At 45.0% G+C, this 26165-nt stretch overlaps 1 protein-coding gene across 3 annotated transcripts in view; it reads right to left on the minus strand.

Annotated features, from left to right (window-relative positions):
* Positions 1-11467: 11467 nt before the first annotated feature.
* The window catches only part of MDC1 (mediator of DNA damage checkpoint 1), a 48096-nt gene continuing 33398 nt past the window's right edge, over positions 11468-26165 (minus strand). For all 3 annotated transcript variants that reach the window (XM_073641763.1, XM_073641764.1, XM_073641765.1), the window contains exons 15-16: positions 13718-13828; positions 11468-13632 (exon numbers count right to left, since the gene is read on the minus strand). In XM_073641763.1, coding sequence (XP_073497864.1) covers positions 13444-13632; positions 13718-13828 — 300 coding nt within the window. In that variant the 3' untranslated portion in view covers positions 11468-13443. The remainder of the gene's footprint in view (positions 13633-13717; positions 13829-26165) is intronic.

Below are 26165 nucleotides of genomic sequence, written 5' to 3' on the forward strand. Positions count from 1 at the left end.
AAGAGACTGCCACTGGTTTGACCAGCCTGAGCCACGGGACCGGGTCACCGCCACGGAGACTACAGACCCCAGAGACCCGGCACCGGGTATCCCACACACGTGTACACACGGCCCAGGGGGCGCGTCACATGCAGTACAGCATATTACAAACATAAGTCCCATTATTGGGGAGTGGGTCTCCCATAGTATTTGCTTATGCCTTGCAAGCAAAAGCTTCCAAAAATTAGGACGGAGCAACTTGCAATGCCCCTTACAAGAGCCATGCAGTACAGCATATTACAAACATAAGTCCCATTATTGGGGAGTGGGTCTCCCATAGTATTGGCTTATGCCTTGCAAGCAAAAGCTGCCAAAAATTAGGACGGAGCAACTTGCAATGCCCCTTACAAGAGCCATGCAGTACAGCATATTACAAACATAAGTCCCATTATTGGGGAGTGGGTGTCCCATAGTATTTGCTTATGCCTTGCAAGCAAAAGCTGCCAAAAATAAGGACGGAGGAACTTGCAATGCTGGCACCCTGGTGGTATAGTGGTGGTGGAGGCTGAGGATAAGGAGAAGAACATAAAACAGCCGAAACGAGGAAGCGCATACCCATGTGTGGGTGTGAAGCGGTGCATGTGAATACACCTCCCGAAATAACACAGTGGATTTGACTTTATGTTACTCTGCTGTCATTTGGTGGTGATGAGAAGTCTGGCCCAATCCAGCCCCTGTTCATTTTGATAAGGGTCAGCTTGTCAACATTGTCAGTTGACAGGCGAGTGCGCTTATCAGTTATAATTCCCCCAGCGGCACTAAAAACACGCTCCGATAACACGCTAGTGGCAGGGCAGGCCAGGACCTCCAAGGCGTACAGAGCCAGTTCATTCCAAGTGTCCAGCTTGGATACCCAATAATTAAAAGGCACAGAGGAATCACGGAGGACGCTGGTACGGTCGGCAAGGTACTCCCTCACCATCTTTTGAAACTTTCCACTCCTTGTGAGAGTACCCCGCGCCTCAGGGCCTGTAAGCTGGGCGGGTGTCAGAAAACTGTCCCAGAACGTTGACAGTGTTTCCCTGCCTCCGCTGGAGTGGAGTTGCATCTCTCTCGCCTGTACGCCTTTGTTGGGCAACGAACTGTCACCTCTGCCGCTAGCGTGTTCAGATGGGAATTTTTTTTAAGAGTTCTGCAGCAAGGGCCTTCTGGTACTGCCCCATTTTTGTAGACCTCTCCACCTCAGGAATAAGAGAGAGTGAAAGTTCTCCTTGTAGCGGGGGTCTACAAGTGTCACCAACCAGTAATGACTGTCACCCAACATTTTGACAACGCGAGGGTCTCGGTTAAGGCAGCGTAACATAAAGTCAGCCATGCGTGCCAGACTGGTAACGGGCAAGATTTCCGTGTCCTCACTAAGATGATGACTGACCATGCTCTCCTCCTCCTCCCCCCTGTCCTCAGGCCACCCACGCTGAACCGACGGTATGACACTTGTACAGGTACTACCGTCTACAACGCATGATAGCAGCTCCTGTTCTTCCTCCTCCTCCTCCTCTCCCTCATTGTCCCCCAATGCACGTTGGGATGAGATGAGATGAGGCTGGGTTGTGTGTAATAGCCCGCTACGGCTTCTTGATCCATCTCATCATACTCTGGCTGCAATGCCTCCTCTTTAATTCTCTGTAGAGAGCGTTGCAAAAGACAGACAAGTGGGATGCTGACACTAATGATGGCGTCATCGCCACTCACCATCTTGGTGGCCTCCTCAAAGTTTGTCAGGATGGTACATATGTCAGACATCCAGGTCCACTCCTGAGGTCTTATGTGTGGAGTCTGACCTGAATATCGACGGCCTTGTTGCAGCTGGTACTCCACAACTGCTCTCTTCTGCTCACAAATCCTTTGCAACATGTGGAGGGTAGAGTTCCAACGTGTGGGGACATCACACACCAGTCGGTGTGCCGGAAGCTGCAAACGCTGCAGCAACACTGCACGGGCGGCGGAAGCTGTAGCCGACTTGCGAAAATGAGCTGACAGGCGGCGTACTTCCACGAGCAGATCTGGCAACTCGGGGTACGATTTAAGAAACCGCTGAACCACGAGGTTAAGCACATGAGCCAGGCATGGTACGTGTGTGATCTCACCTCGCCTCAGAACCGCCACCAGGTTACGGCCATTGTCACACACGACCATGCCAGGATGTAGGTTCAGCGGTCTCAGCCACAGATCTGCCTGCTCTTTCACAGCTGTCCACAACTCACAAGCAGTGTGATGTTTATCACCTAAGCTTATGAGTTTCCGCTTAGCGGAGGCAGTACTGCAATGCTTCCAGCTTGTAACTGATGTGGTGATATCTGAGATGGAGGCTGAACATGAGGAGGAGGAGGAGGAGGAGGATGCGCAGGAGCTGTACACTGTGGGGGCAACTCTGACTGACATAGGGCCCGCAATCCTCGGTGTGGGGAGGATGTGTTCCGTTCCAAGGTCCGACTGGGTCCCGGCTTCCACTATGTTTACCCAGTGTGCCGTCAGAGAGATGTACCGTCCCTGGCCACAAGCACTTGTCCACGTGTCCGTTGTCAGGTGGACTCTCCCAGTAACTGCGTTGTTGAGGGCACGGCAGATGCTTTGGGACACGTGCTTGTGTAGTGCGGGGATGGCACACCGGGCAAAATAGTGTCGGCTGGGGACCTAGTACCGAGGGACGGCCACCGCCATAAGATTGCGGAAGGATTTTGTCTCCACCAGCCTAAAAGGCAGCATTTCCAACGCAAGCAGTCGTGAAATGTGCGAATTCAGGACTGTGGCCTGTGGGGCGTTAGCTGCGAATTTCCGCTTTCGTTCAAAGGTCTGGGATATGGACAATTTTACGCTGCGGTGGGACGTGGACGTTGATGCTGTTTCTCGATAAACTGCCATAACAAGTGAAGACTGAGAGGAGGGGGCATCTTTACATGCAGTATGGACAGGGGATTGCCTTGCACATACAATAGGGGGTTCTATTGCACGCACAACAGTGGAAGAAGCAGTGGTGACACCCGCTGACATTGGTCGTGGACCCTGGGTTTCGCCCCACAAAGTCGGGTGCTTTGCTGCCATGTGCCTGAACATGCTAGTGGTGGTCAGGCTGGTAGTTTTGTCACCCCTGCTGATGCTGGCATGGCAGGTGGTACAAATGGCCTTTTTGGGGTTATCAGCAGAGTCTTTAAAAAAATTCAAGACTCTGGAAGACCTACCGCTTGTACTGGCAACGTCCCCCGTGTTGGTGTTACGGGGAACGGTTGCCTGCCTTCTGTCTGCGGCCACCACACTGCTTCTTCCTGCCTGTTGGGGTACTCTGCCTCCCTCCCCCTGTGTGCTGCTGGCCTCACTCTGCATGTCCTCCTTCCACGTTGGGTCAGTTACTAGATCATCCACCACCTCCTCCTCTTCCACTTGCTCACCACGATCCTCCTCCTCACTTCCTGGCACTTGTGTCTCATCATGGTCCACCTCATGTGACAGATTGCCAACGTCGACTTCCTGTGGCTGTGGCTGTTCAAATATTTGGGCATCGCAACATGGGATCTCCTCTTCCACCACTTCAAGCGTATCAGGCGAGGGGCCCAAATATGGAAATGGACCAGTGAACAGCTCTTCAGAGTGTCCAAGTGTGGGATCAATTGCTGTCTGACGACACTCGGCATGTTGGGAGGAAGGAGCATCAGGGTGAGGAGGAGTATGCGGTCGAGACTCACGGCTACTAAGAGTTGACCGTGTGGAAGACAGACCGGAGGTGGTGGTGCCCAGGTAACTGGAATTATTATCTGCTATTCAATTAATAACCTGTTCACACTGATCATTTCGCAATACTGGTGTTGTTCTGTGCTTCCCTAGTAATTCGGTCAAGAAGTGGGAGCGAGAAGATGTGGCTGTTGGTTGTGGCACATTTTCACCTTGGCCACGGCCCCGTCCTCTGCACGAACCATCACCAGAACGTCCACTTCCACGTCCCTTGCCCATTGCAAATGAAGTAAAATAGCTTACACTTGCACTATCAATGGAAAAAGGGTAATAAAGAGTAGAATAGAACCATGGAAGAAGAAAACCAGTTATTGTTTACTGGGGTATACCACACTTTTTTAAATAGAGATATTTGCGGCTGAACAGTGAGCGACACACTCAAACTGCTTTTTTTTTTTTTTTAGATACAAATGGCCCAAAATGGATAATACAGAGGTTCGAACCGTGGAAGTGCAAAACAACACTTCTGTTTCTCTGGCCTACACCAGACTATTTTCAACAGTTATATTTGTGTCTGAAAAATCAGAGACACGCTTTTTTTGGGGGGGGGGGGGGGGGGGGGGCACACCAAAAGGTTAATAAGACGGGTATTTGTACAATGTGAAGGAGGAAAAAAAAAAAGGAGGATTTAGATAAAAAAAAAAGGATTTTTCCGGGCCCCCGACACCTGGTGCTAAGTCCAGCAATTTCAGCAACAGGAGCACACAGGACTGTAATGCAGCATTTGCTGGTATAACCACTGCGTCTCCTATACAAACTGCCTGATATCTGGGATGGATATTAGTCCTGAGAAGGACTGTTTGTTCTGGCAGCCTTTACAGACCCTACACTAACTATTACGCAGTTTATATCTCTCCCTAAATCAGCAGCGCTGTCCCTACACTGTCTAATCCGGAGCGACTGTGTCCAAGATGGCGGCGCCCGGTTTTAAATACTCGAGGTGACGCTGTGCTGCCAGCCAATCACTGTAATGCCCACAACCAACATGGCTGCAGCATTACAGTGACTGGCTGGCAATCCCTGCATGATCATTGGCTCTGTAAAGAGTGCCAAACATGCAGGGCGGAGACCCGAGCTCCCGCCCGAGTAACCCGGAAATGCTCGGTGCTCGCCGAACATCCCGAGTAGCGTGATGCTCGGGCGAGTACCGAGCATGTTCGCTCAACACTAGTCATTAGTCTTGAGCGCAAGTGCTCGCTACTTGAGTTTGCATCGCGTACTCCGGTATGCACCATGTATCGCAGGTGATCAAGTCCCCGCCCGCATGTTTCACGGTTATTAGACACCCAAAAAAAAACATGCGGGGATCGCTCGTGCATGGCAGGCAATCCCCCCGAGGTTTTTATTGGCCGCGAAGCATATGGGGCGGAGACTCGAGCACCAGATGCAAACTCAAGTAGCGAGCACTTGCGTTCAACACTAGTTGCCATATTGTCATTTTTTATTTTACTTTTTTTTTTTTTTCAAAACAACCCTAACCCCAACCCTAACCCTACCCTAGCCCAACCCTGACCCCAACCCTGACCCCAACCCTAGCATTTATTTTTTACGCCATTCCTAGTGCGGTATGTGTGATTAGACGACCTTATTCTTCGGGTCGGTGCGACTACAGAGATACGAGAATCATATCGGGTTTTTATGATTGACAGCTGTCACACACTAAAAGACACATTTTGTAAAATCTAGTTTTTTCATCGCCATTTTTTGAGAGCTATAATTTTTCCATATTTTGGCCGACAGTCATGTGACTGCTTGTTTTTTGCGGGATTAGTTGTCATTTTTTATTGGTGCCATTTTCAGGCATGTGACATTTTTTGATCGCTTTCTATTACAGCTTTTGGGAGGCAGAATAAACAAAAACCAACAATTCAGAAATTGTTTTTTTTTTTACATTTTTTTATTCTACTCCGCGTGTGGTAAAATTGATAAGGTAGCTTTATTCTTCGGCTCAGTACGTTTACAGCAGTACCACATTTATATCATTTTTCTTTGTTTTGGCGCTTTTACACAATAAAAGCTAATTTTATAGAAGAAAAATTTTTGCATCACTTTATTCTGAGAGCTATAACTTTTTGATTTTTCAGATGATGGAGCTGTATGGCGGCTTGTTTTTTTGCGGGACAAGATGACGTTTACAGCGGTACCATTTTTATTTATATTTGTCTTTTTGATCGCGTGTTATTCCATTTTTTGTTTGGCGGTATGATGATAAAGCATTGTTTTTTGCTTCGTTTTTTTTTTTTTTTTTACCGTGTTCACTCAAGGGGTTAACTAGTGGGACAGTTTTATAGGTCAGGTCGTTACGGACGCGGCGATACCAAATATGTGTACTTTTGTTTGTTTGTTTTTCACAATATTTATTGATGGGTGCATTATATTTTTATTTTTGGTGTTTTTTTTTTTGTTTGTTTGTTTTTTAAATATTTTTACAATTTTTTTTTTTTTTTTTTTCACTTTGAGAGTTTCTTTTTTTTACTTTGTCCCACTGTGGGACTTTCACTTTTTTTATTCTGATCACCTGCATAGCATAGGGATGGAGCACCATCCCTGTGCTATGCAGGCAGGCAGCGCTGCACAGTGAGAAGATTGTTTGGTCATGCACTGCGCATGACCAAACAATCTTCCTGCTGTCTGGTGACCCGGATGTTGTCATGACGACATCGGGTCGTCATGGCAACACTCGGGAAGCCGCGGCAGACAGCGCTGGAGGCCGGAAGAGGTGGTGAGTATCCCGATCACCTCCCCTTAGCCACCGCAATGCTGCGATTGACTTCGATCGCAGCATTGCGGGGGTTAATGTGCCAGGAGCAGTGCGGGACCGCTCCCTGCACATAGTACCGGGTGTCAGCTGTGAGCCCGTGTGCGCGCACGATCGCGATGACGTACTAATACGGGTCAGGCTCTTAAGTCCCAGGGCACAGACTTGTATTAGTACGTCATGGGCTTTAAAGGGGTTAAGTACGCACCTCCTAACATCCAATGTGTGTAGTTTCTCCTCTTTCTGATTTTTAGGGGGAAAACAAAAAGTTGGAAGATTAATCTACTGAGTCCTATGGAATCGTGAGACTACCTTTGGCAGAAAGGCTGGGTCAGGCTTTAATACAATTCTATCATCCAGCATTTGAGTAAATGGTGGGGATATAGAAAGAGCCTGTATGTCACTTAGTTGCCCTGACTTCAGCCAGAAGAGTAACAGCTGTTTTAAGAAGAATAATTTTATGGGAGGCTGAATCTAGGGGCTCGAAGGGAGGGTTAGTCAAGGCATTTAGGACTAGGTTTAAATCCCAGGGAGAGGATTTAGCTTTAATAATAGGTCTACACCTAAGAGAGGCTTTTATAAACCGTGCTACCCAATAATTAGCCGCTATATTGGAAGAAAACAAAGCTCCTAAAGCCGAAACTTGTACTTTGAATGTACTAGCGGTAAGGCCCCGTTCTAAACCCCGCTGTAGAAATTCTAGTATTTTCCCAATAGGGGGCCCATCCTCTGGTTTAAATTTCAAAAAGGACAGAAACTTCCTCCAAGTCCTAGCGTAGATGCGGGTAGTAACGGGTTTTCTGCTACATAAGAGTGTTTACTACATTTGTGGAAAAACCTTTGCTGGTTAACAGCGCCCTTTCAAATTCCATGCTGTTAAATGGAGATTTGAGGCTGGAGGATAGGAAACTGGACCCTGAGTGAGAAGGTCCGGAATCTCCGGAAGAACCCAGGGCCTGATATGGACATTCTCTGGAGGCAAGGGAACCACGGTCTCTTGGTCCAAAAGGGGTTTATGAGGATCATTCTGGCTTTGTCTGCCCTGATCTTCCTTATGACTGACGGAAGTAGGATCATGGGAGGGAATGCATACGCCAAAGGAAACTCCCAGGGAACCATGAGGTCGTCCACTGCCAGGGGCCTTTCCCTGCGGTTTAGGGAACAAAACGTTGCCACCTTTCGATTGGATTTTGTCGCAAACAAGTCCACTGTTGGAAGACCCCACATTGCCACAATCCTGGAGAATATCTGAGTGTTCAAGGACCATTCCCCTTCTTTTATGGAAGTACGACTGAGAAAATCTGCTGTGATGTTTTCTTTCCCACTTAGATGAACAGAAGAAAGCGAGAGACAATGATCCTCTGCATTCTGAAGAAGTCTGTCCACTACTCTCATTAAGTCTTTTGAACGGGTTCCCCCTTGATGGTTTATATATGCTACTGAGACTTGATTGTCAGAGAGTATACGGACATCCTGGCCCTGTAAATATACAAGGAACTTATTGAACGCATAATCAACCGCCAAAAGTTCCTTAACATTTGAGGAAAACCGTACCTCATTTTCTGACCAGGTCCCCTGAATTAAGTTACCTTCAAAATGAGCTCCCCAACCTGTAGCACTAGCATCTGTAGTCAAGACTGCAGTAGGTTTACATTCCCAAGGGACTCCCCTAGAAAGATTAGTGTGTACCAACCACCAACGAAGGGATTGTAAGGAGCGAGGGGCCAAGGTAAACTCCCGGTCTAGATGTCCATCTAGGATTGAGTTGTTATACAATATATCCCATTGAAGTGCCCTTGAGTGAAATTGGGACCAACGCACTGCGGTAAAACTTGAAATCAGGGACCCTAGTAATGACATGGCTTTACAGAGTGACAGAGGGTCTATCCATACAATGTCTTACTAAGCCCTGGATTTTTGCAATCTTTTCTTCTGATAAATAGCATAACTGTCTTTCAGAATCTAAAATGACCCCTAGAAACTGTTGAGCTTTTAGTGGAGTCAACCTAGATTTTTCCAGATTTAGAAACCAACCTAGTCCTTCCAGGACAGAAATAGTTACCTGAAGGTGGGCCTCGCATTGAACAAAGGGGTTCCCCACTATCAGGAAATCCTCAAGGTAAGGGATTATTAAGATGTCTTTTTCTCTTATACGGGCCATAACCTCTGCCACTAGTTTGGTAAAAATTCTAGGGGCTATAGCTAACCCAAAGGGAAGTGCAGTATACTGAAAAGTGTTTAACCACCCCTCTTATTTCAATGGCCACCCTCAAATACTTTTGATAATCCTTATGAATAGAAACATGGTAATATGCGTCTTTAAGATCCAGAACTACCATATAACAGTGGGGAAAAAGTAATTTTATTATCGTTTTTAAGGATTCCATTTTAAAGGTGTCTATTTTAAGAAAGCTATATAAAGATCTTAAATTTATGATTGTTCTGAAACACCCATCCGGTTTGGGGACCAGGAAGAGCGGGGAGTAGAATCCGTGACCCTCTTCTGATTCTGGAACCTCAATCAGGACGTTTTTCTTGATTAGGACTTGAATTTCCGATACGAGGGCAGTCTGCCGCTCTGGGGAGGAACTAGAGGGAACAATCATGAATCTTCTGTAAGGAAGAGTTTGAAATTGAAAATTAAGACCAAATCTAATCAGGCTCAAAATCTAATTACTATGTGAAATACGTTCCCAAGCCGGGAAAAATAACGACAATCTCCCTCCCACCTGGGCCGGTTGTGATTCCCCTGGCTTCTGCTCATTTTTGGAAGAAGAACCAAAGAGTAGGCCTCTACTCTTTCTTCGAATTTCTCTGAAAATTCTTCTTCGGACAATTTTTTTTCCGAAACGATTTCTTAAAAGAGGGTAGAGGTACAGATGGAAATCCCTGGTTAGGATCTCCGGCTTTTTCCAACAGTTCGTCCATGGTCTGGCCGTAAAGATATTCCCCCTCGCAAGGAATTGTACAAAGTCTAGACTTCGCTTTTACATCTCTAGGCCAGCATTTAATCCATAGGGCTCGCCAAGCAGCATTTGATAGAGCTGATGATTTTGCTGCTAATCTAACAGAGTCCGCAGACGCATCAGCAAGAAAGGCCGCTGCACCCTGGACCAGGGGAAGGGAAGAGACACCCTCCTTTAGTTGATTGTCTAGCTGTTCCAGCCAAACCATCAGGGCTCTGGATGTGCAGGTGGCTGCCACTGCTGGTTTCAGGGCTCCGCCAGCTGTCTCCCATGCACCTTTCAGGAAGGCATCAGCTCGTCTGTCCAGGGGGTCTCTTAATGCTCCCATGTCGTCAAAGGGGAGAGAAGACTTTTTTGATGCCTTAGCAATGGCAACATCTAACCTTGGTGCTTTTGACCAAGAGGTACATGCGGCATCATCAAATGGATACCTCCTTTTGAAAGAGGGAGGAATGCTGCCCTTCCTGTCTGGCTTTTGCCACTCTCTATCAATGAGATCTTTGACTTTTGTATTTATGGGGAAACATCTCTTCTTCTTCTGACCTAATCCCCCAAACATTACATCCTCTACAGATTTTTCTGGTCTCGTGTCTACAATGCCCATGGTAGTTCGGACAGCTTTCACCAAGGCATCAACCTCCTGCAGAGGAAAACACTGTCTATCCGACTCGCTATCAGAAGAAGAGAGGGAAGAGGAAGAAATGTATGAGATATCAGAGTCCGAGCCTGGCTGAGGGTTCCGAGGAACATGCCTGGACTCAGAATTTCTCTGCAAAGCCTTGCCTATTTCTTCTTTAATTAAAGTGTTTAGGCCAAAGGAAAACCCCGGGGTTTCTTCCGTCATTACCTTGTCAATACAAGGTTGGCACAATTTCTTAACATATGCATCAGGGAGCGGATTGCTGCATAGGGCACATTCCTTATGTTTGGTCTTAAATGAACATTTCTTGCTCTGAAAGAAAGTTATAGATAGAGAAGGAGGAAGAAGAATTAGTAGAACTTTCACAAAGATTCCACTTACCCCTTGGAATATGTGGTACCGTAGAAGCAGAAGAATCCATCTTAACCGGCGGAGAATCACGCTGAACAACCAGACCTCCTTTCCTGCTTTTTGTGGTGAACTTTCTAGCTGAACGATTGGACCCAGACCGGGAACGTCATTGCACCGCCAGTTGTGAGGGCTCCCCAGAGGGCTGCTCCTGCAGCAGTTGTTCTTGCTGAGGTGATAGCTGCTCCTGTGTATCTCCCATATTTACCAAGGCAAAAAACAATGGGCTGGGAAGCACCTCTGTATGTAGCCAGGAACCTTTTATACTGGCCATACCTGGTACCTGTGTGTTTTTTTTTTGGACTAATCACTGCTGTTAGCAGTATTGGCAGAACGCCCCTTGACTTTCCTCCTGCTCCGGCGTCACCATGCTCGCATGCGGCTTCCTGGTCACGCGTGAGCTCCACCCACTTCCGGCGGAGTCTCCGACGCACCAGAAACATGTCACAGGGCCGCGCCTGTCATGTTCCCCGCCGGCACGGCCCAGATCTCTTGCGTAGTGTAGTGGGGGGGGAGGATGCCCGCATGCGGCTCCACACATGGCGGACATCTACCTCCACGCGAGGGGATGTCACGCCCACAGCAACGCACACGGAGGTGCCCCAATGAGCCCTGCCGTGGCGTCTCCAGAGGTCCAGGACCGACTAAGGTAGGAAACCTCACCGTTCCAAACACCCTGTCGATTCCATCTGGGGCAAGAGACCATCTTTATCCTGCAGGTAAGCCTGAGAGGTCTCCCATCAAGGACAGGAAACCTAAAACTGAGGCGGGAGAGAGGTGCCACCCTTTTTAACCTGTAGGTTTCCTGTCCTTGATGGGTGGATCCTCTCTCTCTCGTGGTGCTGTCATGGGAGTACGAATAAAAAGGTTATTACTTATGAAATGGAGGGGGGGGGGGTGAGGGGTGAGGAAAGAGACTGAAAACGAGAATAAAAAATAGCACGTGTTTATTATGTACAGGAATGCTGAGCACTATATACAGGTAGAGAATTTGCAAAGTGTCAGGGATCCCCAGTCTGGACACAAGATATCTATACAAATCACATAAAAGTCTACCATGTGAAACAAGCGGAGAGTCTTCTTCAGGACTACATGACCCCATGGGAGGAATTCATTTCTGTAGTGTCGACTTTCACGTACAAGGGGAACGTCTAGGCCTTACAAATTGATGGAGGTTTACAACGCCAGCTCAAAATCTAAAAGCTAGTGAATGCCCTCGCCCTGCCAATGTGAACAAAACCAAGGTTAGCAGTTCTGGTTGTACCCATCTCATTACATACCTAGCATTATATTGCACTGGACTTAAAAGGGGTATCCACATCTCCAAGATTCTATCCCAATATGTAATAGGTGTAATAATAAATAATATTAGCAAATATCTCTAATTAGAAATGTAGTATAGTACTTTTGATGCACTCTCTCTCTTTCCTCATGTGCAGACATTGCAGGACCTTAGGTATCCATGGTTACGTCCACTGATAAAGTCACAGCTAGTTGCTAGTGGACGTAAGCATGGATACCTAAGGTCATGCGATGCCTGCACATGAGGAAAGAGACATAGCGAATCAACAATACTATATTTCTAATTGGAGATATTTGCTAATATTACTATTATACCTACTACATATTGGGATAGGATCTTGGAGATGGGAATACCCCTTTAAGAGTAACAGTTGTTTTAGAAGTTTTATATTCTTTAGTACCTGTAAAAACGAGAAACAAGGAGCTTCCTTTTTCCTCATGGACTGATCTTTCATTCTTAAAATTCACAATTCATAGGTAAAATGTGCTTTCAGTGACTAATAGGAGATGGTATATTGGTGATTAGAAAATTCTTTGGAGAAGTTTAAACAGTAATTTCAGAAGAACTTGCAGCAGAAGGACTTTCTAGCTCCCTCTTCCACTCTTCAAAGAATTTTAAAAAGGACCAATTGCCATATCCCATCTAAGTAACGGGAAAATTGAACAAAGAGTGAATGATCAGTCCAGGAAGAGAAAGAAGCTGAGTTCTGGGATGAGATGCATTACAAAAGTTGCTTATTTTCACATGTCCAATTGATTTATGAAATAAAACTGACAGTTACTCTTTATTAACTCTGCAATAGTTGGTCGATTCACTATGACAATTGAGGACTTGATATGAAGCAACACCTGATGCTAAGGGACTATTCCAAACTGCTGAAGTAAGAAGTCCAGGAAGAATTCACAAATAGATTTAAAGGCGATAATTACCTTCATTTTGAGGACAAAAATAAGTAACTTTGCATTAGAACGTGATTAAAAATGTATTATCGTTTAGTTTCTACAGCCCAACGTGTCTCCATTGTAACAGATTCTGTACAGTCAGATTTATACTTTTTTCTTGCTAACCTATTAAAATGGAAGGGGATATAGTTAATAGGATCAGTCTAGAAAAGGCTTTGACTGTTGTCTGTTACCATGAAGAAACATAGATCTGTATCAGAGGTGTAGAAAAAAAATCAATTAAGACATTTTTAATAATGTCTCATAGCACAGTGACATTTTTTATTTTAGAGATATTAAGACAAAAATAAAAGTGCAGGACCGAAAAGTATAGTGCGTGATAAAGGAATATAAAAACACCAAAAATTGTTGTGTTCTACCAATCCCTCACAATGTCAATACTGGTGAACGGATAAAATTTGGTTTCTATTCTTGTCATATGCATCTTGGGAGAAAAAACAGTTTTACATGTTAATCTTCACTTGTGGAAACAGAAGTGGTACTTGGTGGTCCACTGTCCTGCAAATATGAGAAGACCCCTGTGTTGATTGTGCCCCCCGTACAGCTGCTCCATATTTTCAATGCAAATTCCAGGAAGAAAAAAAAAACTGCGCAAAGTGAATAATACTATGCAATAAATGTTGAGAGGTCTCTATACAGACTCAGCGCCTCCGCTTAGCTGGGGTGGGCCCAGTGTCCGGCGCAGTGGGGTTCAGCAGGTATGCTGCTGGGTTTACTTCCTGACGCAAGATTCCACTGAGGATAAATTCCGCTGATGTGATGGGAACCGATGCTGGGACTGACTTGCAACGAGCAGCGTCTTCAGGACAGGATACGATAACACATTTTTCCTAAGAATAAAGTCAGCAAAGATCATATGGTCTGAAGTCAAAGGCAGCTACTATGTTCACCAACGGCATTCATGTGCTTGCTTACCTTAAATGACCGAGGCAATTTAGGGAGGAAGGTCGCTCCACTGCAGCGAATGATATCTTTCATGTGGTCAGGTTCCGGTTTGACATTCGCAGTTACATGAATTTCATAGCCCTACAATGACAAATCCATTTATAGCAGCTGGCTCTTTGCATTTAGTATCCTTCTGCATAAATAATGTCACAAATGGCTAACCCACCTGCCTGGCACAGCTCTTAAACCTGCAACTTTTCACAATGCGCTGCATGCAACTCAATATTAACTCCTTAAGGACTGAGCCACTTTGTACGTTAATGACCAGGCCAATTTTTTCTATTCTGACCACTGTCACTTTATGCAGTAATACCTCTGGAACGCTTCAACGGATTCCACTGATTCTGAGACTGTTTTTTCGTGACATATTGTACTTCATGATTGTGGTAAAATTTATTTGATATGACTTGCATTTATTTGTAAAATAAACAAATTTGGAGAAATTTTTTTAAATTTTGCAATTTTCAAACTTTGAATGGTTATGCCCTGATATAAGAGAGATGTGTCACACAAAATACTTAATAAATAACATTTCCCACATGTCTACTTTACATGAGCACAATTGTGAAACCAAATTTTTTTTTTTTTTTGTTAAGGAGCTATAAGGGTTAAAAGTTGACCAGCGATTTCTCATTTTTCCAACAAAATTTAAATTTACAAAACCATTAAGGGACCACATCACATTTGAAGTCACTTTGAGGGGTCTATATGACAGAAAATACCCAAAAGTGACACCATTCTAAAAGCAGCACCCTCAAGGAACTCAAAACCAAATTCAAGAAGTTTATTAACCCTTCAGGTGCTTCACAGGAACTGAAGCAATGAGGAAGAAAAAAATAAACATTTAAACTTTTTTTCACAAAATATTTAATTTAGACCAAATTTTTTTTTATTTTCACAAGGGTACCAGATAAAAATGGACCCCAAAATGTATTGTGCAATTTCTCCTGAACATGCGGATACCAAATAAGTGGCGGAAAACTACTGTTTAAACGCATGGCAGGGTTCGGAAGTGAAGGAGCGCCATTTGACTTTTTGAATTCAAAATTTGCTGGAATAATCAGCAAACACCATGTTGCGTTTGGAGAGGCCCTGATGAGCCTAAACAGTGGAAACCCCCCACAAGTGACCCCATTTTGGAAACCAGACCCCTCAATGAACTTATCTAGATGTGTGATGAGCACTTTGAACCCCCAGGTGCTTCTCAGAAGTTTATAACGTAGAGCCGTAAAAAAAAACAAAAAAAAAAACACACACACACACAAACACCACAAAAATTTATTTTAGCCCCAAGTTTTTTATTTTCACAAGGGTAACAGGAGAAAATTGACCTCTCATTTTGTTGTGCAATTTCTCCTGAGCACGCCAATGCCCTACATGTAATTGGCAACTACTTTTAAGGCACAGTGCAAAGGTCAGAAAGGAAGGAGCACCATATTATAGTACAGATTTTACTGTTATGGTTTGAGGGTGCCATGACTCACTGGGAGATCCCCTGAGGTGCCGTAACAGCAGATTCCCCCATAAATGACCCCATTTTACAAACTACACCTCTCAATGAACTCATCTAGGGGTGCAGTGATCATACTGATACCAAGGGTGTGGCACAGTCACAGTGTGTCACAGAATTTTATTCCATTGGGCAGTGAGGAAAAAATAAATTTTTACCGCAAAAATGTTGTTTTAGCCCCATTTTCACACTGGATAATGGATAAAAATGGCACCAAAATTTGTCCCACAATTTCTGCTGAATGTGGCAATACCTCATATGTGGCTGCACAGTACTGCTTGGCCACACGGTGACACTCAGGAGGGAAGGAGCGCTATTTGCCTCCTGGAGCGCAGATTTTCCTAGAATAGTTTGCGTACTCCATATACAGAGCCCCTAAATGCTAGAAGAGCAGAATCCCCCCTCAAGTGACCCCATTTTGGAAATTATACCCCTGCCAAACATGTGGACACTAAATGTGGTTTAGACACACTGCGGTGCTCAGAAGGGATGGGGGATTTGGATGCGCAGAACTTGCTGAATTTCTTTTGGGGGCGAGGAGCCATTTAGCTTTTCCAGAGCCTTTGTACTACCAGTAACGTGGAAGCCCCCTATATTTCCATTAACACATGGGTGAGGAGCCATTTAGCTTTTCCAGAGCCTTTGTACTACCAGTAACGTGGAAGCCCCCTATATTTCCATTAACACATGACAGACCTGAGTGGGGGCTTTTATGTGAAGCCTTTATTGGGAACATTTTACATAACATTTTAGATCACATTTATCCGGCGCTCTACGCTGAGCACTTACTTTGGGGTTTCCATCTAAATCTCCAAATGACAAGATTCAGATGAAACCCTGGAGGGATCCATTCACTATAATGGAGATAAGGCAGCAGAGTTACTCTGGACTCCGTCTGGCCTCTGTTCAGCGTTATCCTTCTTTTCAGAGGTGCACAAAACTGTGGCTGACCGCGCTTTTATTTACGCCTAAAAAGATGGGCACCGCCGGATCATAGGTCAGGCGCCGTCCACAGTGTGTCTGTCTCATTACTGGGAATCTTCCATCAGGGGTTTCCGTCTGAATCACGTATTTCAGAGAACTGCACCCCTCAAGGTGCTCAAAACCACACTCAAGAAGTTTATTAAACCTTCAGGTGCTTCACAAAAATTAATGGAATGTGGAAGGAAAAAAAATTATCAATCATTTTACCCTTTTCCCACAAAAATGTTGCTTTAGCCTCAAATTTTTCATTTTCACAAGGGTAACAGGAGAAAATGCACCATAAAATGTGTTGTGCGATTTCTCCTTCGTGCGCCGATACCCCATATGTGGTGGAAAACTACTGTTTGGGTGCACAGCAAGGCTTTGAAGGGAAGGATCACTGTTTGAGTTTTGGAATGGGAAATGGCTGGAATCGATAGACGCCATGTCGCGTTTGGACGGCTCCTGATGTGCCTGAACAGTGGAAACCCCCCACAAGTGACCCCATTTTGGAAACTAAACCAGTCAAGGAATTTATCAAGATGTGTGATGAGCACCTTGAACCTTCAGGGCTTCACAGAATTTTATATTGCTGAGCCGTGAAAGTTAAAAAACACATTGTTGCCACAAAATTATTATTTTAGCCCCAAATTTTATTTACATAAGGGTAACAGGAGAAAATGGAAGCCAAACTTTGCTGTGCAATTTTTCCTGAGTACGCAGATACCCCATATGTGGTGGAAAATTACTGCTTTGGCGCACAGCAGGGCTTGGAAGGGAAGAAGCACTATTTTGGCTGGGATAGGTTGCGGACACCATGTCACATTTGAAGAGCCCCTGATATGCCGAAACAGCAGAAACCCCCACAAGTGACACCATTTTGTAAACTACACATCTCAAGGAATTCATCTAAGGGAATAAAGAGTATTTTTAACCCTCAGGCGATACACAAACTTGTATAATATTGGGCTGAGTAAATGAAATACTATTTTTTTCCACTAAACTGTTGCTTTGACCCCAAGTTTGCAATTTTAAAAAGGGGCAATAGGAGAAAATGTTACTCAATTTCTCGAGTACATAAATACCCCATAAGTGGTCGAAAACGACTTTTTAGGCACAGTGCAAAGCTCAGAAGGGAAGGCGTGCTTATACTACAGTGCAGATTTTACGGTTGTGGTCTGCAGGTGACATGATCCACTGGGAGAAACTTAAAGGTCCCAGAACAGAAAAAAACCCCGATAAGTGGCCTCATTTCACAAACTACACCTCTCAATGAATTCATTTAGGGGTGCAGTGATCATATGGACACCACATGTGAAAAAAATACTTATATTTTTTACTACAAAAAAAAAAAAAATAGCCTAAAACTAAGTGCCCATGTTGCGGAACTGAAGCATATTTTTTACGCTTCTCCCTGGCGGGAAAATCGCATGCGGATTTTACATGAGGTTTTCCCGCCAGGTCGAAGCGTTTGTGAGGCGTCTTTGCAGCGTCTTTGCATGCATTTCCGCATGCGGGTTATCAAGCACTTCTCCAAGTGATTTAAGCATCACTTGGAAAAGTGCTTGACAACTTGTTCACACTATATAAATCCATGCAACCGGCATGGATTTATATAGTGTGACCAAGTAATAGTTAAAAAAAAAGAATCAGAATGGTAAAAAATAAAAAAATAAAGTTTATACTCACCTTATGATGCATTCTGTGCCCCGTCCGGAGTCTTGAGCGGCTCACGCTGTTGTGTGCAGGACCTGCGGTGACGTCATTGAGTCATGTGATGGGTCACATGACTCAATGACATAGCAGGTCCTTCACACAACAGCGCGACGGAGGGAAAACATCAGAAGATAAGTATAAACTTTATTTTATTCTTTTTTTTACAGGTTCTCTGGTACCCAGGTCTGGATGAGAGTCTCCTCTCCTCCAGACTTGGGTACCATCCGCACATTGATTCCGCTGCGCTTCCGCAAAATTAATGAACATGCTGCGGATTTTTGACCGCAGCATATACGTTGCGGAAAAATCTGCAGCATGGGCATTGACATTGCGGAATGCCATTGGGGACCATGGGGTGCGGATATACATGCATTTTACAAGTGTTTACGCTACGGAAATTCCGCAGCATATACTCTTGTAATAAGCAACGTGGGCACGCAGGCTTAGCCCCAAGTTTTATATTTTCACAGAGGACAATGGGTAAAAATGGTGCCAAAATGTGTCACACAATTTCTACTGAACGTGGCAATACCCCATATGTGGCTGTACAGTACTGCCTAGTAGTGATGAGCGAGTACCGTAACATTCGTAATCTCTATACTCGTAACGAGTACTTTGTAATAATCACGTATTTGTTCCGGATAGCGAGTACAACGTAAGTCAGTGGGTAATGTGAGTAATTTTCTGCTGGACCCTACAAAGGGGTCTGGGGGCCTGAGGAAAAGGCTGGAATGGATGGGAAAGTGATGAAACAGAATGGGAAGAGCCAGGAGAATGTGCCTGCATGCATTTCTGACTCACATATGGTTTCTGGGAACAAGTTTCTCGCAGTATTACGCCACTTTTACAGACACACAAGAACTACCACCAAACCTAACCTAAATTGCATTTAACAGGCCAAAAAGGTTAAGAAACAGTTTTTCCTGCATAATCACTTGTATATAAAGCTAAATAAACCAGAGAAACAAAAAAAAAATCCCTTTTAGCCTTTGTTCACACATACTGTTGTGGCTTTTTTTTTTTTTTTCGCCTTTTACAATTGGGAGGGCCCTGACATACATTTTAAAGGTCCCTTTGTCATACATCATTTTTAGTTCGCTATTCCACAGCACTTTACAAGCACAGCTAGAACGTACTAGTAGGTATGTTGATCTTTGACATAAGAGGCCTCAGGTAGCTCTGTAACATGCGTTTTGGAGGAACAGATGTTACTTAGACATTTGGGCGGTCCCTCCATCATTGACACTCAGATAGTGGAATGCATGTTCCATAGCAGTTTACAATGTGCCCATTGTAGCGTTGGGCTTGACCCTCCTCCTCCTCTTCCACCACCATGTGATACTGCAGCTCTAAATTCAAATGTTCAGAGGCCCTGCAGTAGGCAGGAAAGCTGAGTTTTGCGAGAGCCCTCGTGTGGCCCTGTAACATACATTTTGAAGTGCCCTCCTCTAGAAATTTTGGAGGTCCCTCGTGTACATTTGAGAGTGCCCTCACTTATTCATATTGTAGGGCCCTCACTATTATTTAACTCATTTAAGGGCAGAGACTACAGTGAAAAAGGCCAAAAGGCATGGAGAACTAGAAGGTAGCAGTGAGTGCGGCTTGTGATCCTCCAGTTTGGCTGAACTGTGTGAACCAGAAAAATAAAGCTGAACTCAAATATATCACTTGTGCAAGTCAAAGGATATATGGTGCCCCCCCTCCAGGATGGGTTGGAGAAGCTTCTCCAAATGGCTCAGAGATTTTGACTGTCAATATTCCCCAGATTATATAGGAAGAGAAGACTTCTTGATACTGTACTACTTGGTCCAGTGCAGAATGTGCATCGTATTTCCAAAAATTACTCCTGGGGGCTGTGTCAGAAGTGCAGGAAGATTCCATGACAAGGGCCTCCCTGGACAAACATTATCTATGATGGAGTACTGTAGTAGTTGTGGCCCTCAATTCAAGTTTTCAGAGGGCCATCAGTCGGTCATCAACAGTCTGTGTAAATTTCTATTGAATATGTATCCCCTATCTCAGTCACAATGTGGCACAATCTGTGACAAGAGCCTCCAATGACAAATATTAGTTTGGTAAAGATATGGTCACATCTCATCGGACATCATGACACACTGGTGTACACCACCTTGTAGTAATTGAGTCTTAAAGGAAGGGAGTAAGAAAGGAAAAGAGTGTGTCTAAAATTAATCTTTATTATGAAAATTACTAAAATTGATAATTAAAATACCTCATACACATATATCCGTTAAGAATGTATATAAGATCACAGTTATTAAAGTCGATATACAAAAATCTGTGATCCAATAAATTTAGATGAGAGCTGATGTAAGTTATCAATCAAGAAAACCCTGACTCTTGTCCCTTGTAAATTATTTGTCAGGTATTTAAATTTCATATATAGGAAGTCATGGAGCTGATCACTACAGAGGTCATTATTTTATGACTCTTCAGTAATTAATTTTTGATCAGTCGCCTTGCTAACCCGTAACTTAGTGCAATGTATTCACCAATAAGTATGCTGACAATGCTAACATCAAATAAATTGTGATAAGCATTGGCTGACCTACAGATCCTTATAGATATAATGCAATCCAGAGATAATAAATTTAATATACGGACACAGAATTTTATATCAGCCAGCACTCTCACTCATGCAATCATAAATTATCTTCTTATTTCAGATTATATAATCCTGTCTGGTGTGGTCATAAGGGCCCTTAGAAAAAGCCGGTATTCCGGCGAAACACGCGTTAGGGACTCTAGTTAGATGGTGACACAAAAAAAAAAAAAAAGATTGAATATATAAGTCTTATGGAGCTGTGCAACAAATAAACATTGTATGACCTGATGAGTATGCTAGCTCTGCTCTGATGCTGACAGCCTTTGATCAATAGGCTGGATCGTTGGTGGTACTACGGAGCTTGAATCGCTGCCCGTTCGCAGGCGTAGTGCGAGTGGTATATTGCTGCACGTGGCTGGGCTGTTCCAACTGGCTTAAATATATGCCGATTTGAACAGTTTTTGTGAGGGTCCGCACTAGCAATGATCATGCGGACTGCTCAATTGTGTGGCTAGCACAGAAACATTTAGGGCGGTAGATTTGAATGTCCACTGGCAGTCCTGACAGCATAACTGCATGTAGGATTGCCAATGTGAACCGCTCCAATTGTCCATGACCGGCTGGGCACATGTGATGGAGTGTAGTTGCTCTCCTATAGAAATGGTTTATCTTACAGCACGCAGGCTAAAATCAATATGTTAATTTATCTATGACCACACTAGACAGGATTATATAATCTGAAATTATATAATTTATGATTGCATGAGTGAGAGTGCTGGCTGATAATAAATTTAATATACGGACACAGAATTTTATATCTCTGGATGGAGTTATATCTATAAGGATCTGTAGGTCAGCCAATGCTTAGCACAATTTGTTTGATGTTAGCATTGTCAGCATACTTATTGGTGAATACATTGCACTAAATTACGGGTTAGGAAGGCGACTGATCAGTAATTAATTTTTGAAGAGTCATAAAATAATGACCTCTGTAGTGATCAGCTCCATGACTTCCTATATATGAAATTTAAATACCTGACAAATAATTTACAAGGGACAAGAGTCAGGGTTTTCTTGATTGATAACTTACATCAGCTCTCATCTAAATTTATTGGATCACAGATTTTTGTACATTCACTTTAATAACTGATCTTCTATACATTCGTAACGGATGTATGTATATGAGGTATATTTTAATTATCAATTTTAGTAATTTTCATAATAAAGATTAATTTTAGACACTTTTCCCTTCTTACGCTCTTCCTTTAAGACTCAAATATTAGTTTGGTAGGACCATTGTACATTCCAGATTTGTCCACTGCACAATGTCCATATGGTTTGTAAAAATTAGCCCTATGGGATGAGTCATGGGTGACGCAGGAAGCCACCATCCCAAGGGCCTCCAATCACAAATTGTAGCTAGGCTGGAGTAGGAATACGGTCCTGGTTTGTCCACTGCACAATGTGCATAGGGTTTGTAAAAATTAGCCCTATGGACTGAGTCATGGTTGACTCACTATTTTGGCTGTGACAGCTAGCTTGGCTTGTGCCATCAACATCTGAAAATTTGTCAACAAAACCCAAAATGCCAAAAAAGCATGTTAAGGGACGTGGACATGGTGTCGTCAGTGGTGTGCGAAAAGGCACTCAGTCTGTGTCAGGTTAGAAGAAGCTTGATGCATCCACTATGTTCCTGGAAAAAATTCCCAGTCTGGAACATAAAAGTGTGTGGAAGCCAGAAGAGCGAGAGCAGATTCTGTCTTGGATAGCAGACAAGGCCTCTACGCATTTATCAAGCAACAACAAATCTTCCACGACCACACAGTCTACTGTGGATACACAGAAGGCTGGCCCATCCAATCCTGAAGCTGATTCTCCTTCCTCCCACCATTATCAGTCACAGGAGACATATGACTCCAAGCTTGGCCACTCCGAGGATCTGTTGGGTACATATCATTTGGTTGGCTCTGGCCTATCACCATGCAGTATTGAAAAGGGACAAGAGGAGGTGGCGTGCGGTGTTGCTCAAGTATTTGAGGACCTACGGCCAGAAGAAAGCCACTTGGAGGAACGTCATTTACTGTCTCCAGAGGTGGAGGCTGATGATAATGAGACACAGTTGCCATCAGGTCAGCCTACATTGTCAACTGGGAAGGAGGATGAGATGGAAGACGAGGTGGTCGATGAGTCCACTGATCCGACCTGGACCGTTAGCACGCATAGCCATGACAACAACACAGAGGAAGATGGATATGTAGCACCAACACAGGCACCAAGGAGTCGTGGTTTGCCCAGAGTGAGAACTGGGTCAACTGTTCCCAAGAGTACCCCCGCTGTGCACCAAGTCAGGGCAAGGGGGTGTTCAGCTGCTGTGTGGAATTTTTTTTCTGAAAGTCCTTCAGAGAAAAACATTGTAGTCTGTAGCATCTGCCATACCAAGTTGAGCAGAGGCCAGGGCAAAGGCAACCTGAGCACCACCAGTATGTGAAACCACATGGCAGCCAAGCACCCCAGTAGGGGGGTGGGGCGGAACACCAGGGTACCAAATCTGCATCTGCGGGTCAAACCAATGCTATGTCGCCTGGGCTATGTCCTTCAGAATCTGCTGTTCAGGAAGCAGGAGCTCATACCTCCTGCCCACAAGCTGCGGTTGCTCACACACACAACAAACATCAACCACATCCACTTCCTTGTCCCAGCGAAGCATCCAATTGTCCGTGCCGGAGAGCTTGGAAAGAAAGAGTAAATACCTAGACACGCATCCACAGCCACAAATACTGAACTCGCACATTGCCAAATTGCTAGCTGTGGAGATGTTGCCGTTTTGGCTTGTGGGAACACAGTCTTTCTGTGATCTCTTGGCTGTGGCTGCCCCACAATAGAGTGTTCCCAGCCCCCACTATTTTGCCTGGTGTGCCGTCCCTGCACGTGTTAAACAATCTGAACCATGCTCTCACCAACGCCGTAACCAGGAAGGTCCACCTAACAACAGACACATGGACAAGTTGTTGTGGACAGGGACGATACATTTCTGTCACGGCACACTAGGTGAACCTGGTGGAGGGTAGGACAAATGCGCAAACTGGAACATCACACATCCTACCCACGTCAAGAATAGCGGGCCCAAATTCTGTCAGGGTTTCCGCCTCTTCATATTCCACTTCCTCTCTCCCCTTCTCTTGCTCCTCATCCTCTGCTGAATTACCCTCCCCATCACTGACAAGCTGGGACCTGTGCAGCAGCGCATTGACAAAGCAGCAACACACTCTGCTGAAGCTGATCTGTTTAGGTCAGAAAGCACACACTGCATCAGAGCTGTGGCAAGCTTTAAAACAGACTGATCAGTGGGCTCTCCCCGCTGCACCTCCAACCTGGTCTGGTTGTCTGCGATAATGGGTGTAACCTGGCGGCTTTAAAGGTTGGCAAGCTGGTACACGTGCCATGCATGGCTCACGTGCTGAACCTAGTTGTTCAGAAATTTCTGAACACTTACCGTGACCTGCCGTACCTACTTGATAAGGTGCGCCGTATTAGTGCCCATTTCCACCGTTCCTCTACCGCTTTTGCTGCTCTTACAGCGCTGCAAAAGCGCTTGAATTTGCCAAGTCACTGACTCATTTGCAACCTGCCCACGCGGTGGAACTTAACCTATCATATGTTGGCGAGGATTAGTGAACAGCAGAGGACAGTAGCTGAATACCAGCTTCAGCATGCCCGTCAGACTGAGAGTCAGCCACCACACACAACTGTCGAGTGGGTGTGGATCGCAGACATTTGTGAGGTGCTTGAGAACTGAGTACTGCACCAACCTCGTGAGCAGTGATCAGGCTATTATCAGAGTAACCATCCCAATGCTGTCTCTCTTGAAACAATCACTGCATAATCTCAAAGAGGAAGCTTTGAGTACCCAGCATGTTGGTATGGAGCCAGATTTCCCAATGGGTGATACTACCCAGCCCAGCCAATATTATGAGGCAACATTGGGTGATGAGGAGGAAGATGAGGAGGGAGAGGACTTGTTTTTCTGTGCTACCGAGGGGAATTGTAATGCTACAGAGGGGACACCTAACCCCAAGCTTCATGTCTGTCCAGCCTGGATGGGCTGGAGAGGAGGAGGTGGAGGCGAGTCAGCGTGAGGAGAGGATGGGTACTGTTTCTACTGTTGGGGACACAGAACATTTGGCTTTTTGCAGCTTGGCCCACATGGCACAGTTCTTGTGTAAGTGTCTGTGGCAAGACCCTCGCGTGATACACATTTTATCCAACAACCTATACTGGTTGGACACCTTTCTCGATCCACAGTACATGGAGAAATTTCCTTCTCTCCTTTTGGAGTCACCAAAGAGTTTTACAATGGAATCGTTCAAGAGGGCCATTGTAGATCAGTTGCTGAAAACATCACCCTCAGACAATGCTGGTGGAAGTGGTACCGGCTCTTTTCAACACTAAGGGATAATGGGGAGAGAGACAAACACCAGCTCCAACAGAGGTGGGGGGAAAATGTGCACAAATTGGGCAATTTTCAATTAAGCAGCACAACAGTAAAGGCTACCTGAGCCTCTAACAATGCCAAGTAGGGATAAGTTGCAGAACATGGTCAAGGGGTACTTAAGTGACCATACAGGCGTCCTTTCTGACGCTTCAGTTCGCTTTAATTATTGGGTGTCTAAGCTGAACGCTTGGCCCGACCTCTCCTTATATGCCTTGAGGGGGCTGGCCTGCCCGGCTGCTAGTGTGGTGTCTGAGCGTGTTTTCAGTTCCGCTGGGGCAATCATCACTGATAGGCGCACACGCCTCTCCACAGAAAATGCAGACAGACTTACTCTGATTAAATTCAACAAGGACTGGATATCTCCACAGATTGTAATTACTCACAGCAAGCCAACCTAAATTCACCAAAAATGCAGATTCATGCCACTGGTGTTAACGTCACCCCCTTCCCATTAAAACCCATTTCCTTCCTTCGTCAACCATGACTCAGCCATGGGGCTAATTTTTACAAACCTTATGCACATTGTGCAGTGGACAAACCAGGACAGTATTCCTACTCCAGCCTAGCTACTATTTGTGATTGGTGGCCCTTGGGATGGTGGCTTCCAAAATAGTGGATAAAATGGCCTGGTGCGTGCTTGGTAGCAGGCAGTAGAAAATGTTTAGACTACAGCTTTGCATAGGGCACTAAACGCTTTAAGTGGACGAATATGGACAGAAGGCAGGCTGTCACCCCCAAAACAGCGGGGAAAATGGACCGATGTTTTTTTTTTTTTTTTTTTTTTTTTTATAAAAAAGAAGCCAGCACAAAATGCTACTACTCTGTGCTGGAAAAATATTGCTTTGCCTCTGACAATAGCCGTTTTAAGATGGACACTGGAAGAACACTTTAACCCCTTAATAACATCTGACGTACTAATACGCGTCTGTGCCCTGGGACTTAAGAGCCAGACCCGTATTAGTACGTCATGGCGATCGCGCGCGCACACAGGCTGTGCGGGCGCGATCGCCGCCGGGTGTCAGCTGATTGTCAAAGCTGACACCCGGTACTATGTGCAGGGAGCGGTCCTGCACCGCTCCCAGCACATTAACCCCCGCGATGCTGCGATCGAAGTCGATCGCGGCATTGCGGGGGCAAGGGGAGGTGATCGGCGATACTCACCTCCTCTTCCGGC

The sequence above is a fragment of the Phyllobates terribilis genome, unplaced genomic scaffold (genome assembly GCF_046119375.1).
Source record: "Phyllobates terribilis strain yellow unplaced genomic scaffold, ASM4611937v1 Scaffold_7__3_contigs__length_470593459, whole genome shotgun sequence".
Lineage (NCBI taxonomy): Eukaryota > Metazoa > Chordata > Amphibia > Anura > Dendrobatidae > Phyllobates > Phyllobates terribilis.